Below are 18880 nucleotides of genomic sequence, written 5' to 3'. Positions count from 1 at the left end.
ATTGGGTTTTCAGAAAACTGCATGATCTGTACAGCTTTACCATAACGTCCATAATGTCTTTTGCTTTATGGAGCGTTGTGAATGTGATAATGATGGTAAAACGAACTTAATCACATATCCTAGATACGCAAACTCTTGATGTTTTCAGGCTCCAAGCGTTACTATTAGATTGGTTGCGATGGGCGATGTTATTTTTATGGGTGCCTCCTCTATCGCCTTCTTTTATTGCAAAATTAAACGGCCACGTTCACTGGAAGAAGTGATCGCTGACTTAAACCGCCTCTTTCCTAAAGCAGTAGACACTCGAAAAATCCACTTTGCGCTTAAATATGCATGTTATTCCACACTCGTATGGTGCTATTGTCCATCAGTCATTTTTATTGTACTCCAGTCTCGTGTGGAGTACTCTATCTCTGCCAATCTTCAATATGCATTATGTACAATTTGGTGCAATTTAGCCAGTCTAACAAACATGACTCTTTTAACAATGTGCGCGTGCACCGTGGAAATTCTCTTTGCAGAATACAACCACCAACTAGAGGTAAGTTTTGAACTGTTATCATGGATTGCTTATCTATTTTCCTGGACTTTTGTTCTTGGTTAAGTCTAGTGTTGGAAATATAAAAACATTGATGAATTGGTAATTGACATTTTATTGATTCACAGAGTTGCAGATTAACGAGTCATTACGCCATAGAAATAATAACTCGACTTCGCGAACAACACTCTAACCTTCGTGCATACATCGAAAAGTTGAACAGATCACCGTTCACGAGAGTTTTATTCCTTTCCGGTGTGCTCAGCTTTTTTGAATGCTCTTTTGCTATCTCCATAGTAATATTCCTAAATATCAGTCCAACGCATTTTGAACTAAATAGAATCTCGCAATTGACCGTCTTGAATATTGTTCGATTTTCAAGTAACATCACGGGTTTCACAGTTTTGACGTGGCAATGCGAGAGGATGACTCTAGAGGTTCAATTCTTATTGAAATTGAAATTTAATTCTATAATTAAAAATTGTTTTCAGTGTAAAAGAACAAGTTTGGTGCTGCTACATCTTGAACTGAACTCTGAATCGGCTGAATTATGTGAAAAGGTAGTACGGCATAATATATTTTTTGTAGTCTCTCAAACACAATACACACTTGAAATTTTTTAAATTGGCTGTAGTTTGATATGTATGAACAATAAACAAATATATAATGAACTTTCTTTGCAGGCGTACCTATTTCGGCAGGAACTGATGCACATTGAGCCCGATTTGATTATGGTTGGCGATTGCAAAATCAACAGACGAGTAGTATTTACGGTGAAAATATTAATCGTGCTGTGTATAAAATTTTAACATTGCGTTTACTCTGTATACAGATCGCAAACTTTGTGTGTACTTACTGCTTCACCATCACTCAGATGTTTATGCTCATGGCTGAGAAGCATAAAACTTTCTAATTATTAGTCAAGGGCCATGCCTACAAAACATTGAAAAATATATTTTATTTTTCTTTCAAATTAACAAAATATCAAATGTCAGTGAATACATACATAAAACGACACACGATATGATGGAAGGAGACGTTCATAATTGTGGCTTTATTTATCAAGTTTTTCCAAGAATTCACAAGCATGTTATGTAAAAATGAGCCTGAAATGAGTGAGCTCAGAAGAATTCTCGCGGAAAGAGGGGCGCCTGCGGTAATGAAAAGTATGCAACCGGTGCAGTTCATTTGCATCGCGTGCTGCATTTATCTTTTAGCAGTAGTGATTGTGTGTATGCATTTTTCTTCAAGATGTGTATGTGTGTTAATACGATTTGGATTTCTGTCATAAATTTGTGTAAAATATAACAGTTGACTCCATTACGAAAATAATCACACACGTGATTCACTTTTACATCGATACAATCGATACTGAATGCCATCAGACTTTACTATTAACTTAAAGGAAGTAAAAATTAACAAATGATGGTCAGTTGGTTTTAAAATGTCGGGTGATTTTTTCTGTATAGGTGCGGTAACAATATTTCCCTATTGGAAATAGGATAAAAATTAAGGCAATTGAGTGTTTTCTGGGTTTAAAATACATTTTTATTTTCTTTTATCATAATAAGAGTTTCTTTTTGAGTTGAAATAAGAGTTGAAATAAGAGTTGAAAAATCATTATAAAATATTTTGAACACGTTTAGCTTAACAAAATCATTAGGAGAAGTGGAGATTTATTATTAATTCCAATAGGGAAACTGAGTGAAATCGACATAAAATTGTTATCAATATGATTCGGTAGGAGTATTACTGCCCCAAAATGCTCTCTTCCAATGAAAACAATTATTTATCTACACGGTCCTTTATTCATACAAATTTACAAATTTTTAATAAAATGGGTTTCATACTCGACATGTTCATTACCGTGGTACGTGTTCATCGCACTTTTTTTGCAGCCAGCGGAGCAGAAGAAATTTTTATCTGGATATTGCTTGCATCTGATGCACTCGGTGCATGGATATTCATTGACGTCTATATCCAGCAAACCGCAATACCTGCAGTGCGTAATCGGGAAGAACCAAGCTTCCCCGGGGCTGTTGAGCTTCACTTTATTACAATCTTTGTTTAATGCGTTGACGGCCACGTAGTAAAGAACCGGCGCCTTTTCTTTGGTGAATTCATGAGACACTTTCAACTCGTCGTGTGGCGTCATATTTAGGAAATGCTTTAGATACCACATTTTGCCATCCTGCACGTAGCTCCACAGGGCTTGGTCTAAAACACTCTTGGTTGCAATTTTTTTCGACAACATGGAGAATTTTTCTCTGGGAATCACACTCATGGCCAAATAAAAAGCGAGACTTTGTGTTTGGGCGACGCTGAGATTTTCACACTCCTCTCTGGCAGCCTTCAAGAGGTCATCGAGGCTATTATTAGGGTGTTTCGTGTGCTTGATTTTCTTGATAATCATCAAGTCTTTATTCTCCCACAAGCAGTATTCTATGAGAACAAGCAAAAGGGTTGAAGAGGTTGGCAGGTTTGGGTGAACGGCGTCGATGATATTTTTGTGGTCGGATAAACCAAGGAGGCACATAACTTTGATCAGGTTGTTCATGTTGGAGACCACGATTGAGCGATCTTCTGTTTTGTTGCAGTTCGCTCTGGGACACGAGTGCATAGCATTCTGCAGGTTAAGGAAAAAATTGAATGACATCAAGTCGAAGAAGCGTTTGGTCTGAGGCGAAACTTCGGCACTCAGCGTACACCCGTCGCTGCTCGTCAGCCCCTCAAAAAGCAAGCGCAAGTGCGAAAAACTGTTGAAATGCCTTTCAAATGACTCGTCCTTGCTGACTGCGACGATAAAGTCGTTGATTGTATACCGGTAGAAGACCTGAAGCAAAGTCGACAACGAAAACCGTTTTCTCAAGTACAGAGCCAAAAAGGAATCCTCGATATTCTGGTCAAGCGCAGCTTCTTTTATGGGGTTTTCGTAAGAGGCAACAAGCTCGTGGACAAGGTTGGCGTACCATTCCTTCATTTCTTTACTAATCGCCGGTTCTTTGCCATTTGTGCGGGTGAATAGTTCGAGCATGGAGGCCACGAAGCAGGGCAAAAGGTACTGCGCGAACTGCCACTCGGCGACACTTGGGACGTTATCGATCTCTCCCACGACTCTGTGCAATTTCAGGGTTTTATTGCGATGAGATTTGATTTTGTTAAAAACTAATCTCTTGATCCTCACCTGCAAAATCAATAAAGCGTCAATTAAAAATTTGTAAATAATACATCAAACGAACATGATTTCAGAAATTGTATATATGTTAGAGCGACATTTAAAACCGTCTAAAACTCATATTTCTTTTTAAAAATGCGAAAAATTCATAACCCAAGATATTTGCTTTAGTGCCTTTGCCTGCCACCAAAGGGAATTTGTGACATGAATTAGGGCTGCAGTTGGCAGCCAAAACTATTAGTCATAAAAACCAGACTAATTTCAACGAAAAATGAAGAATATTTTTCTTTTAAGGTGTTGCCGTATTTACTGCAAGGATTTTGAAGCGGTTTTTGAAGCCGATTGTGATCTTCCTTAAATTTTGTAGATTTTTTTAGCAAAATCAAAACCTATCTCACCTCAAGTTTCTTTGCCATTTCCAGTGGATTCTCAGTGTAGTTCGGGCAGCCTTCCCTCGAGGCACGGAGCTCTTTTTCTAGTGTCCCCTCTAAATGTATATTTAGATATTCCGATGTGTTTCTCTCAGAGCATCCCAATATTTTTTTAATTTCAATAAATGAATCATTTGAAAAAGGAGGAATACCAACGTAATTGAACCTGAGTAACAGACTTGGGTTAACACCAGTCACTTCGCAAATACGGCTTTTTGCACGGTTGGCGGCATCATTCATACGTTTGTACAACGTAATGGTCATAACTGTGCCGATGACTCCAAGCTCCTCTTTTCTGATCCGCAGCAGCGAAGAAACATCTTGGAAACGTATAATACAAATTTAGTAAAAGTATAATTTCCAGCATACTATACGTATTACATACGTTCGATTTTCCTCAAATCTGAAACAGTTCGCTTAAATATTTCATCGTTGGTCAAAAAATTTTTCAGCTCCCTGGTGAACTCGAGATTGTGGTTGCAGTGTGCTTGTAGAGTCTCCAACAGTTCATCAATTCCAAGAACAAGCTCGACGTTAACCTCCTTTAATGGCTGAGCACCTTCTTTGACTGGTCCATAAAATATTTTGCGTCCTTTCGACGCACTATCTCTCCAAAATTTCAAATTGTAAATGTTGTACTGCTCTTCAGGCGGGTCATTCTTCTCCTTGCTTGGCTCAATAGGTGAATTAATCCAAACGAACTTCTTGAACGATCTGATGAGGTCTTTTAAATTAAGTTCTTTTTTCAAGCAAAAATCAGCAACGTTATATGCGAAAGCGAGATTTGGAAAGTCACTATTTATCGCTGTACAGTTTAAATCTGCCCAGGTTTGAAGAAAGCTAAATCCTTGCGAAACGAATTCCCACGAGGAGCTCATCCATTCGAAGTAGTGTTTTACATATGTTGAAACCGTGCTATTTTGCTGATAGAAAGGTAAATAACGGAGCTCTGACAACTCCATCGAAACCTTGGAGATTTCGGCAAGGAATGCGACAAGCCACTGATGGAATAATACTGGCTGGAATTGTAGCTGCATCAACACCCAAGGATCGATCATAAATTCCGATGCGCTTTCGCACTGCGGTGGAACCCCGTCCTTAAATTTCCATTAATAAATCAAGTACTCGAAATGACTAAATTTCGCCTTACCGGGAACAGAACTGACATCATGTGGTCGGAAATAAAGGGAGCAGGAATGCTCGGGGAATCGTCTGATTTTCTGCCATCCAAATGCTCTTGAAATGTCTTCCACACATTTGGAATGTGGCCCTTGCAGCTGATCAAAAAGTATATCGCCACCGCCCAGTACTGACCGTTTGGACTATTCTTAACCATTTTTTCGACGTCCATTTTGTGGTGCCTATTTGAAAAAAACTTTTACTAGAAGGAAATACTAAAATTAATGCTTACTCCATTGGAATGTAGAAAGGAAACATCTTGTTGAAGTTCTTGAAAACAGTGAGATGCTCGTTCTTCTCGTCATCGCTACAGAACGTAACATTTTTAAAGATAACAGAGTCTTCCAGCACTAAATCTGGGTTGTTGCTGATCGAAACCCACGGCAGTGTGGCTAGCGGCCGATATTTTTCTGCCATTTTTCCAACCCTGCTGGCGTGAAAAAGACCGGAATGAATTATTTCGATTATAAAAAAGCCATGTCTCACTCGCCTTTTAAATAAACGCAATCGCTTATGCAGACTTCACTGCGAAAAGGTAATTCAGTGTCTGATGCTGGAAAGTGAGTGCTGAATTTAGAACAAACGAGAGGTATCATCGAAACGAGAACTATGTGAAGTAGGTGGGAAAGAGCAAAAAATATATTTTAGAAATTTGTTCTACAAGTTGTACGAATTCCATAGCAAAAGAAACCAGCCACCGGTGGTGAATGGAATTTTATTGCAATTTTCAGCCACGGGGAAACAATGCTCGTTATGCTTTTATTATTAAATCACAGTTGGACTGCACTTGTCTTATCGTTAAAGATTTTGAAATTTATTTATCGCATAGTATGGGAGCGATATTTAATATTTATCATTGATATTTATAAATTAATTCACTGTGGACTTAATAGCAACAAATCAACCATCTACAGTGCGAATGTTAAATAATAAAATAATTAAATAAATATAGGGGGAAGCCACAATCTAAATTCCTTTTTAGCCGATTTTCTAAAACATTTCCACGGCTTGACCGCACGTTTCCGTGACTTTTATTATATCTCCGAATTTTTCTCATCGCTAAATTTCCTAAATTTATCCAATGACACAATAGCCAGTTGGCTATACCCTATGCCCTATCAATCGATATCAGGTCTCAGCAGTACTAATTTTAACAGATATGTCCCAAATGAAAGTTTGCGTGGGGCTCATTAATTCGTTGTCCAAGCAAAATAAACTGACGTATGATTTTCAGTTTGGCATGCTGATTACATCTTGATTCAAACTTGATGCTGCTTTTATTGAGTTCAACATCATGTGAATGTTATTGTGTGTGTTCAGGAGTCTTTTAAGGGTAATTGTCAATTTTACCGACTTTATTTCTCCATCCTGAATTTTACATATGTTGTTAGGGGTGTTTCATAGTGTGTAACCTGAAATTTTGAGCAAAAAATTCGGGGGCTTTTTTGGGAAATCACGATTTTCGAAAACAGAAAATTTCAGATAGTATATCCGAAATATCAAGGTATCTTCGGTCCAGATTGGAATTTCGATGTGGTTTTTTCACCTTCACACGTAACTTTTTGAGTAGAACAAATTTTCCGTTGGTCAAAAATTTGTAGTTCAAAGGTCAAGGTCACAAATTCGCGTGCAAAATGTTCAATTAAAAATATCGCAAAATACGCCCCCTCGGATTTTTTTCATGAAAACGTAAAAAATGTAGCCCTGAATTTGTAGAATCGAATGGTGAAGAGAAATCGATGGAGACTCTGATAGATCGCGAGATATTTTGAATTTAAGGATTCGTGTCGCGCGTCCGGCACGACGACAATATCATCCGGCGATTTTACTTTCGTAATTTACGTCGGAATTTGATATGTAACCCACATGTTATGCATATGATTACCTAGAAAAATAAACGAGCTTTCCAGTGGTGTGCTTACATTTTGTTTTGGTTTCAAACTTCTCAAGAAATAGCGGCGCGCGAAAAGAAAATATAAATTTTTCAAATATTGACATTTTTACAAATCTCAAATCTCGGGTTCTAACCATCAGAATTGCAAAAACTACCCACCGTTGGACTCGTCTCGACCTTCCCTGACCAGCTGAAAGGTTTAGGGGTGTTTAACCTCCACCCCTAACCGTAAGATGCTACATTTTTTGTTTTTTTTCTTGGGGGTTGAAGTTCAGCAACTTAGGGGTGGAGGGTAAACACCCCTAAACCTTTTAGCTGGTCAGGGAAGGTCGAGACGAGTCCAACGGTGGGTAGTTTTTGCAATTCTGATGGTTAGAACCCGAGATTTGGGATTTGTAAAAATGTCAATATTTGTAAAATTTATATTTTCTTTTCGCGCGCCGCTATTTCTTGAGAAGTTTGAAACCAAAACAAAATGTAAGCACACCACTGGAAAGCTCGTTTATTTTTCTAGGTAATCATATGCATAACATGTGGGTTACATATCAAATTCCGACGTAAATTACGAAAGTAAAATCGCCGGATGATATTGTCGTCGTGCCGGACGCGCGACACGAATCCTTAAATTCAAAATATCTCGCGATCTATCAGAGTCTCCATCGATTTCTCTTCACCATTCGATTCTACAAATTCAGGGCTACATTTTTTACGTTTTCATGAAAAAAATCCGAGGGGGCGTATTTTGCGATATTTTTAATTGAACATTTTGCACGCGAATTTGTGACCTTGACCTTTGAACTACAAATTTTTGACCAATGGAAAATTTGTTCTACTCAAAAAGTTACGTGTGAAGGTGAAAAAACCACATCGAAATTCCAATCTGGACCGAAGATACCTTGATATTTCGGATATACTATCTGAAATTTTCTGTTTTCGAAAATCGTGATTTCCCAAAAAAGCCCCCGAATTTTTTGCTCAAAATTTCAGGTTACACACTATGAAACACCCCTAACAACATATGTAAAATTCAGGATGGAGAAATAAAGTCGGTAAAATTGACAATTACCCTTAAAAGACTCCTGAACACACACTATATTATGCTGCTGCACCCGTGTCAACTAGGATATTTTTTTATTTCTAAATGAAATAAATTCTTTTTGATATTTTTTATTCATGATGTACCTGTCCTTATTTATTTTCTCCACCATTTAGCATGGCAGTTTTAATAGAAGAGTAACTAGAATGTTTGATGTAGATAATATTAAATCTGATAAAAGGGGTATATTGATTTTTTAAGTTTAGTGTAATCGATTAATTATTTATTTCTATTTTATTGAAATATTTATAATGTGGCACAACTCCCTTGTACAAATTGTCTATTGGCATAGAAAGAAATAAAATAATTTAAAATATCTACTCAATCTAAGCATAAACAAGCAATTTCACTAATTTCAGACTCAATAATTTTTTTATCAAAAGTGATAAAGGTTTTTTTTGACAGCGCTAATGGCAATATTTGTAATATCAACTTGGGGAGAAACTGAATTTTCATAAGACTGCATAATCTGTGATCCCGCCAGATTTAAATAAATAATACGTTTTTCTGATATATCTTGCTTGCTTCTACATAATTGTAATTAAAAGTGTCGGAAATAAATGTACGTAGCTTCAGAAAAACGGCGGAATGACTTAGTCCTTAGTGGTTTTTTCGCAAAGTAAATTTAGCTTGTATCTTTCAACTTTTTAAATAATTCATTTGTTCACTCTGCAAATTTATAGAACATATTAAACCGAAGATATTAAAATAACATTATAAATAATTATTTTAAAAAATCTATATATTAATATGATACATAATTTTTTTAATAATTGTATCAATTTTACAACAGTGAAATGTTGAAATGAAATTTACAAAAGACATTTTTCGGACACTGAACTTGATTGGCATCATAATTCCTATCCAATAAGAGAACTACCTGTCGAACGTTATAGAATTAACTCTCTTACTCAGTTCTCAGACTAAAAAATATGTTTCTAAAATATATGTAATGATTATTACGTTCATTAGGTTGTTTATGAATAATCACAAAATAGTTTTTAACGCGCGCATTTAGAGTGAAACCTTTTCTCTATATAAGTGTAACAAATATTAAAATTAAGTAAAATGAACTGTAATAAATTTACTATCAATAATTATTATATATAATACTCTTTTGCAAGTCGGCCATGCATCGTTCTCCCTTTCTGCGGCAGAGGGCGTAGAGACCGCTGGCTGCTTGCGTGCGGACGGCCTTTGCTCGTACTCGACGCTCGACACACAACGTCACGCCACCGACGTGAAAGAAAAGTAGTGACAGCAACAGTCGAATCCAAACAGGTGCGTCGGCAACACGCACCAGGTGACTAATTATTCGGTTGTTGTGCCGTCAGCAGTGAGTCACCGCCGCACGGACGCAATCGGGACGCGTCTGGACACCCCGGGACACTAGCAGCCATGTACAGTCCGACGCACGTTCAGGTCACAGGTGAGCGCGGCCGGGGTTTCAAGGTGTAATACGCGGAGAAAATTACTGCTGTTTTTTTTCTGTTGCTCCACTCGAGTGATTGCTGTATAATTGAAAATTCTGTGGAATTTGTGGATAAGGTGAAACGCGCGTCCGGTAACTTGCGATGAATTTTTAAACGCGTAAAATCATTATTTCTTAACTATTTTAAATTTGTATTTATTTTGTTGGTTAATCGACTTAAATAAATAATTATTTTTCTAACGGTACAATTAGTTGTAGATCACTCAATTTCTGTAAATAAGATAAAAAAGCTAGGACACACTCTTTAAATTCTTGCTGGGGGAGCCCTTCTTTTTGTCAGTGGGCTTCTCGCACGTTATCATTACACAATCGACAACTTTTATAAGGTATCACCGAATTAGGGCTCACCAGAAAGGCTGTAAATATTTTCACCTCCATTGTTTGCAGCTGGCTGGGTGAGCCTTGGATTTCTCCACGGGACGGTCATTTAAAAAGCCCTTTTTATCGTTGAAAAGTGCGATTGTCTCATTCACACATCCGGGCGTAAAACACCAGGTTTCCGCCCCTTTTGTTTGGTGTTTGCTTATTCAAGAGAGACCATTTAAATATTTTTCAGGGTTTGGATTTAATACAATAAATATATTAGCAGAAATTTAATAAAATTACCTTATAATGGCGTGCAGAAAAGGCTATGATAAAATATCTAGACCGGGAAAGGAAAAGGTTTGATAAATACTTTCTTGCTTTACCTATCAATCCTTTTTATTTCCTGGTTCTTTATTTTTTTCCAAGCCATATTGCACAATTTTTTATAAATACTTAAAGTAAAACAAGCAAATGCCGTCTGGAGTGGAACCAAAAAATTAAAAATTTTCGGTTTCAAAATTAACTCTATCACGCTACCCAATGAAAATATCCTCAGCATAATATATAAAACCCTTTAAATAATAATTAGTGTGCAAATTTTTCCTCCTGGAATTTTATTGATCCTTAATTGTCTCTCCTAATTGCAATCTTATTCCCATCACCTACATTTGCACGATTTGCTAACAGTATAAGATATTCTTTATACGGTGCATTTGGCAGTGAGTGAAAAGAGTTGTTGCGTGGTGCGAGCGCAGAATTCTAGGCGATGGATGGTATAATAACGGTACTTTGAATGCACGGCCGCTCGCTGCCTGGCTGGCTGCACGGCACAAATAATGTCTTCCACGTCGCTCTCCGCACGCCTTTCCTTCGTTCCTCGCGCTGGAATTTCGCATTGGGAAGAGTCGCCGAGCGACGAACATCGTCGTGCCGGCCGAAATATGGAGCACGCGTTTAGCCTTTCTTTTATCTCCATATCACGACTAGTTTGTTTTCATAATACTCTCACGGTTACCAAACAGCGCGAAAGAAAAAAAAATATGTACTTGGAATGACGGCAGTGAGCGCATCGAGGCGTCCGGTGTGGCAACTTCTGGGCAATTTCACTGAAATTTCTATTGTTCAAATGAGATGAAAAGAGACGCGAGTTCATTTTTGCAGATGTATAGGAAGTGGTTATCTAAGTACTGCGTGCATATACGAGTTACAATTTAAATTTCTCTCTTGTTTTGAAATTAGAGCAAAGGATATTTTCTAAATAAATAAATCGTTTTCGTCTATCAAAATTTAGGCCATTCAGGTCTCATTTAAGTAGCAGGACGGAAGAAGGGATATGTGTGAGTCATCTAATGATTGATCTCATTCGAGCTGAAAGTTAGATTATTCATTGAAACGATAAAAGAGATTGGAAACACGTTCGATTGTATCGAAAGATAAGTCTGTAAAATGCGAAGCGTCCTGGTCACCCTGATAATTTGAAATGAAACTAAAACCGTTTTGATTTTGAAACTACGAAATGGAAGCTCAATTGCTTCTATCTAAATTGAATTTCGTACGCCGTCTCAAAAAGCTTTTTTTGTTTATATCAAAATTTCGAGTTATCTCATTGCCTTAAAAGCTTTTTTACAGCTCTAACATTTTTATTTTTTGCCACATATTTGATTTCAGACGTTGTTACGCACAGTTAAAAGTTGTAACACATATAAGCCAAGTTTTAGAATCATTTCCAATTTTTAAGTTTTAACTATTCAGAAATTGATATAATATTCTGACGTACTCCCATAGGTTTTTTTATACTGATCCGGATCGTTACAAGAGGCCTGCAGTTTATTTTAAAATTAAAAAGAGAAGAAGTTTTAATTATGCACGCAAAGAAACCAAAATGACCATATTAAACTAAACATTGTAAATCAAACCTAGAATAATACACATACGATTTCGGTTTGGAAAATAACTTTAATTTATTTCACACTGATGAGCTTGAAAGTCATTCTAGGGCAAGGACTATCAAAATGTTAAGTCAAAATGTGCTGAGTTGCATTAAGCCCTTTTTTCAAAATTGGTTATGACCGGTTTTTTACCAATTGTTAATAAAAACTGCAAAAACTAGTTTTTTGATTTTTCTCCAACATAAATCTAAAATTTTAAAAGGTTAAAAGTTAATCTGTATAGTTAAAATAGAAGAATTCTATTTCTGCCCATAATTTCAACAGAATTTCCTGTCTATCCATATAGTACAAGTCGAGATCATGGGCAAAACACCAACAAATTATTAAAATTTCTAATGCAAATAGTGCCATCAAGATATTGGTAAAAATGATAAAACCATGCCCTGCATTTAAATAAACAAAAACTGTTGTCAGCTCCATCCTTGAAAGTGTGCGATTTTTTATGAATTAAGTCAATTTTAGACTTCTGAGGATGGTTCAATTGTACTTGAATGATAAGTTTCATTTTCATTGGTCTCACATTTTCTTATTTGCGTTGCAGGAAAAGATTTACTCATTAAATTAATGGATTAAAAAATATCCAAATAATAATTGCAATAAATTTATTTATCCCTGTTTAAAATCGTATAACCTCCATTTAAATTATTTTGTTCTTAAAATGGAACTATCAGCAATCATGCAATAATATCGATTTCTTTCAGTTCTAAATATCGTTCCACAAGTTTTTATTCTAATTAAAACTTGAAGCCTTATTCAAAAGACAGCTAAGGGCTCGCTGGAGGGCGTTTCGCTGTTTGCGTTCTATGGCATTATATACATATCTTATGATGGCATTGCTCTCGCTGTTGTTTGCTAATTTTATCGCGCGCATGGTGAGCACCAAGGTTTCCACCTGCTTTTCGCTGCAAATAAATTGCGTTTTGCATCACCCAGTGCCTGCTTCACTTGGTCTAGTCTGCGCGTTCGTTTGTACACACGACCATTGTTTTCGTTTTACTGGGAGAAAGAGCTGTAAATTTTATTGTCCCTATTTTCAACTCTCTTCGCACCGTGCGATCAGACTTTGGCTCGCAATTAACGACAGTTAACACAACGATTATTGGTTGGGAAACTCGGAGCGGTGTCGGCGGTTTTAAAAGTTAACCTGAAAACAACACTGTCTCGTGCTTAATGGTTCCTTAAATTTTGTAACGACATAGCGTTAATGAGTGAAAAATATTGTGGATTTCAGGGTTATTTGCAAAACCAGAAATGCATTCAATTCGTTTGTGGTCATTTCTTTCATAATGTTTCTTCAATGGTCAATTTTTTACTCGGCAATGTTACTAGACCGGTACAGAATCGAGTTTCCCTGATTACTTAGGCGTAAAAATAAACTCCATAACAAACCTGAAGAACAATATCGATCTGTCATGTAAACTCGGTCAATAATTTAGTTCATAATCGTTATTTATTTACTCTACAAATTTTTATGATCCTATTTAGGAAAAATATGCGTCCTCGATAAGCTAATGCCGGATATTCCAAGGCTGCAGCCGATTTTTTTTTATTTCTGAGGAGAGCGGTATAATTAAATTTTTGTGTTTCACGGCGCGGAACTGCCGTGAGCGTCAGAATCGTTGCTTACTGATGTGCTTATTACCGTACGTTAATTGGATTACAGGCAAACATAAAATATGTAGAAGCAGTTTATGGATTTTTACGAAATATACACAACCGTTCATTCGAAAGGCTTCTCTCAAAATTAATTAGGGAAGACCAACGAAATGATAATATCATGCACGAAAGAACGTACACGGAGATGATTGCATCACATTTTTTTAACTGAATTATCATCGATAGAAAAGACTAACGCTGGAATAAAATAGAAAAAATTGCCAGTAAAAAGGTCCAAAATAGTTTCTGACTGTTTTCTAATAGGAAAATTTTGGCACCGACTGTTAAAAAATGTATGTTTGTGTTCCCTTCAGATTAATCTCTAACCTTGTCCACTTTTTTCTGTTTCAGTTCAAAAAGCCAGGGACTTGCTGATCAAAGGCAAGAATGGTAAGTCGAGCCTAAATTCGCACAATCAAAGTTTTCTCCACCGGAGCGAAGGCCGTTGCCTTAACAATCACGATGCATGCGGTTTTCGTTCCGTTCACCTTAAATTCAGCTTCTCCGATAAACCGCACACGTGCTGGGCAATTAATTGCTGTTGAAATTTCACAGGCACCAACGATGCCTTCGTCACGATCGCGCTCGGCAAAGAAAAGTACCAGACTTCGGTGAAGGAAAAGGCGGTCGGCGCCGTCGAATGGCACGAGGAATGCGAACTGTGAGTTTCGGTTTTCAGTTAGTTGTCTTCTGAACACCTGTGGAGAGTGTGTTTGTGTGTGCGATGCATGTTGCAGCGGAAATTACGGCACAAGCCGTGGGAAAGAAAGCGCGTGGCAAGCATTTGGCTTGAATATCATCTCATCGCATAAAACATTGTTTTGTGCTGCATGAGCTGTGATATTATGTACTCTGCCATTCTCCTCAACATGCAAAATATTCAAATCGATGGCAAGGTTATCCTGGAATTTAGACGTGATTGTTACCCAGTTTAAAATATGTTTTTGAGACCTTAATTGATTTTTAATTATGAATGTATGAATTATATAAAATGCTCTCAAATTTAAAATCTTAAGTAATTATTTTTAGTTAAATTGTTTGTTTCCACACATATGGTCCATACATATTAAATAAATTTCTTTTATCAATCTAAATTAATTAAAAAAATATTCCAGCCAAATCCCGGAGCAAGGCAACACTGCCGAGGTGACGCTGACAGTGCTGCACAGGAGTTTTATGAGCGTCGACGAGTTTCTCGGCATGGTGACCATCCCACTGGCTGACTTTGACGTCTACGAGAGACCACGCAACAGGTGCGAGAGATAATGCGATGACACATTCGAGCTCGCTCTTATTCAACGCAAATCTAATTAACATTCAAGATGGTTCACCCTGACGAGCAAGCCTGGGCATCAGAAAAGCAAGCCGAGGGGAGAACTCGAGGTCAAAATCGGCTTCACCGTGAAGGCAGGAAGCATGACAGACCTGAGGAAGAAGGAGAAACACAAGTCTTCACTTGGACAGCTCGGACACATGGCTCAATCAGTGGGTAAGATGGGGTTAAAATTATTATTTGAAATTAAACAAGAGAGTGTAACTTGTGTAATTTTCTTTAAAATGCACGCTTAAAGAGGAGAAATTTGTTGATGTTGGTGAGGACAGATCTGACTTTTAATTTTTATAAAATATTTTGACTTACATTTCAATTATTTCAGGGGGCAGTTTGCTGAGTATTGGAAGCTCAGGGAAGAGGAAAGGTTTGAAGAACTTTGCCAAAACAATAGGTAATTTATTTTTTGGGGGATTTAGACCCAATAGCTAACATTTTAACCCTGCAGGAGACAAAGTATCAAAGAAGAATAAAAGCCGCAGTGACTCCTTCAAAGAGGAGGGAAGTTTGGACAACAACAGAAGTTTTGACTCTCCCTCTTTCCAAAGAATGACGGGAAGGAACACCGCAGCTGGACAGACCAGAGGTGAAGCTGATCCTGGTGTCATCAGTGAAGACGAAGATGAATTTGCGGTGAGTTTAAAAAAACAAGAGGAATTAAATTATTATGCAAGAATTTTCCTCAAGCTACTCCCAGTTATATTTTTACTGTGACTTAAATTATGAAGTTTACTCATGACTTACCTTACAGTTTAAAAATAAAGTACTAAAATTATTCACTTCTAATATAATGGTTGCATTAATGGAATTTCACTTTTTCACTTACTTGGACATTTAAAAATTAATGTGAAATGTACATTTAATTTTGAAGTTTGACGAGCTTTCCCACAAGAGTTCGGCCAGTTCCCTAAGCACAAGCAACGCCGTGCCTTCCTCCTACTCCAACACGTCCACGCTGCCAGTCGCCAGCTCCCTGGAGAACCTGGCAGGAGGCGAATTCCTGAGACAGACCCTAGAAACCCCAGCAGTCGTGGCGCCTGCAAAACCCCCGAGGAATGTGTCTGAGAAGACCCCTGCTGATGAGTGGGATGAAAAGATCTTCGGTCGAAAAGGTATTATTATTAGGCCTCCATTGTTCCTCATTAATTGTATGGGCAAATCAAAATATGACGCATTAAATTTAAATAAATTTAAGGCCAGTATGATTCATATCTTTTGTAGACTAAGACGTCTTTGTTTAAGTCTTTTGTCCTTGACATGAATTGATAACTTGCAGACAACCTTTCTTTTGGCTCTGGCTCGCTAAAGCGGCGCTCTTGGAAAGATGAGCTGAGCAGCAAGTCGGTGGACGAGCCTGAGAAGAAACCGCAGCAGGAGGAGAAAAAGTCTCCATCTCCGAAGAAATCGTTGGCGCCGCAGCCAATCGAGAGGGTCGCGTCCAAGAGCAGCTTTAAGGATGTGATCATCGAGACTGAGAAGGAGGAGAAAGAGGCGAAAAATGAGGAGAAGGCAAAGAAGGAGATCAACAACAAGGATCATAACAAAGAGAAGGACCACAATATTTTCACAAGGAAGCTGAAGGGTTTCGGAAAGAAAGGTGCGGAATTTACTAAAAGACAAGGCTCTATCTGAACACAAAATGAATCAGAGTCCGACCTGGCGCCTACGAAACCAACAGTCGTGTCTCTAATCAACGCCAACGCACCTTACGAGAGAATCATCATTGGTGGAGAAAGTGAAAAGCCAAATCCGAGAATGGTCGCCACGCGTCTACCCCAAGAGGTGATGGACAAATTTAAAGACAAGTCCAGAGAGGTACGTTAAAACTAAACTATCTAAACTATAAAAGCTCCTAATTTTTTTATGAATGAAGTGATTTAATGAAAAAATTATCGCTGGCAATCATAACGAGATTTTTTTAACTGGAAATAATATTTCATGTTAATTAAAAAAATGCAAAAAATATTGAGCTGTAAAAAACCAGACATTTCATTCATTTATTTATTTTACCAAGTTGTCGGTTGTAGAGTTGAGCCCATGTTTTGCCTGCACTCGCTATGTGAGACTCTGAGCCATGTTTGGGAGTTGAGTACGGGCTGATTTGCGCCATATTTGATTCTCTTCCAATGCAATAACGAGTCCATTCGGATTTAAAGGATTGGGAAGCTCTCTCCACCTTTCCAATAACATGCGTCAATGAATTTCACTGGACAAGTGTCTAACGTTTCAATAGAAGACCCCGGTGTGGGAGCAGTGACAGAGACATGAGCTGGCCCATATTATTGGCGTTTTCGCGAGTAGTTCGCAATCAGGGGGTTGCCAATATCAAAAGAGATGAACCAATAAAAATTCCGTGCTTGAAAAAGTTTTTACATGTAACTCATTGAGCTCAAATTTAAACGATATTCATTTGAGGGGTTTTTCTTAAGAATTCCGAATTGAACGAATTATTGCAGGAGTTGGTGGAGCTGGTGTGCAACCTGCAGTGTGCTGTGGAGCTGCAGCAGAAGCGCATCAAAGACATGGAGGACTACCTAGACGACCTGCTGCTCAGGGTGATGGAAACTACGCCGCGCATCCTGCAAAATCCGTACGTCAAACAGAAAAGTGTTAGGTGAGACCAACTCTCGGCCTGGGTAGCAAAGATGAAGCACTCCAGTAGAGATTCAGAAAGATCTCTGAACTTTTTTCGCTGTAAATATTCTTGACGAATTCTACTTTAACAACCAAGCACATTATTTTCTCCCCTTTAATTCTTGCACCCAATTGCATGTTAGTCTCACTTATGCATACTTTCTTCATCTTAATATATGCATGTTCTCTTGAACGTCAGTGTTTCCCGCAGAAATAAAGTGCTGCCTTGAACGCAAAAATTGATTTGCAGCTCGTCAGGGTGATCGACGGACAGCAGCCAAAACCTTGCTGATGCCAAAAGTCAATCTTCATCACAATAATTAAGACTCAATGATAGTGTCTTTGCAGCCGACTTAAGGAATTTTTCTATTAGATTTTAATTGTGAGAGAATGTCAGAGCTAAGTAACGAGAACTGTACAGTCTGATTAATCAAATGCCTGTTAATTAGTGGACCATTCCAAATATATCTTAACTGTAAACCCTCCAAATTGTGATCCCTTCCTTGTGTGCTCACACAAAATGCATTATGTAATTAATTCCACGATTCTTGTGGCGTAAAATGAGTAATGAAATATTATATTCTTGACAATCGCTGTTTTTACATGATGTATGATAATTATTATAAAATAAAATGTTATTTTTAAAACTGGAAATATTTGCTTGTGTAATTTTTACGAACAAGTCGTGCTTCTTTTTTGCAATCACAGGAGCCGAAAACTTATTGAGCAGGACAGTTTTGTGGAAATGCCGATAATAAAGATATCAGGCGCTCCAGCAACGGAATGGCTGCGCTGGATGTTTCACCGCTAATCTAAAAAAACTAAAAACAATACCACCGTGAATTTTTCACAGGACTTTAATAATTAGCTTGATAGCATGCATAAAATGAGAAAAAATAGCTACAAATACGTTATTCTACAATTATAGTGCAAAATTGTAGAGGAAAGTAGTAAATCACATTTATTTGGTCGAAACCGCATCCCTCTAGCATGCATCAAACCGGAGTTGCTGTCAATTTTCTTATATTGGGGTCAATCTTCTAACCTCAAAATCTTTGAAACTGAATATGATGAAAGTCGAAATTTTGGGTGTATTGCTCACCTCATATCTTTACCAACCTTTGCCAAATGAGATAATTATAAAAAGATACCGCAATGCAAATTTGCTCAGGCTAACTTATGCCAAAAATAGAAAATTTT

The 18880-nt window shown here is 37.5% G+C and overlaps 1 protein-coding gene across 1 annotated transcript; it reads left to right on the top strand.

Annotated features, from left to right (window-relative positions):
- Positions 1 to 9557: 9557 nt before the first annotated feature.
- Rip11 (Rab11 interacting protein) lies at positions 9558 to 18334 on the top strand. The gene is made up of 12 exons (XM_065495754.1): positions 9558 to 9742; positions 14068 to 14106; positions 14272 to 14377; positions 14832 to 14969; positions 15039 to 15205; positions 15372 to 15440; positions 15495 to 15679; positions 15918 to 16158; positions 16323 to 16643; positions 16695 to 16861; positions 17503 to 17660; positions 17931 to 18334. Exons 1-12 carry the CDS (start codon positions 9712 to 9714, stop codon positions 17941 to 17943), a joined length of 1635 nt encoding a protein of 544 aa, XP_065351826.1. The 5' UTR covers positions 9558 to 9711; the 3' UTR covers positions 17944 to 18334.
- The last annotated feature ends 546 nt before the right edge of the window (positions 18335 to 18880 follow it).

This window comes from Cloeon dipterum, chromosome X (assembly GCF_949628265.1).
Source record: "Cloeon dipterum chromosome X, ieCloDipt1.1, whole genome shotgun sequence".
NCBI lineage: Eukaryota > Metazoa > Arthropoda > Insecta > Ephemeroptera > Baetidae > Cloeon > Cloeon dipterum.
Note: the sequence above shows the minus strand (reverse complement) of the source record. Positions and strands in the feature narration are given on the sequence as shown.

What these genes read in the sequence shown, in the direction of transcription:
- Rip11 (XM_065495754.1), top strand. Translation starts at nt 9,712, where the DNA reads ATGTACAGTCCGACGCACGTTCAGGTCACAG. An exon ending in TGGCACGAGGAATGCGAACT is followed by an intron (nt 14,378 to 14,831) that starts GTGAGTTTCGGT and finishes AAAATATTCCAG; the next exon opens with CCAAATCCCGGAGCAAGGCA. An exon ending in GAAGGGTTTCGGAAAGAAAG is followed by an intron (nt 16,644 to 16,694) that starts GTGCGGAATTTA and finishes AAAATGAATCAG; the next exon opens with AGTCCGACCTGGCGCCTACG.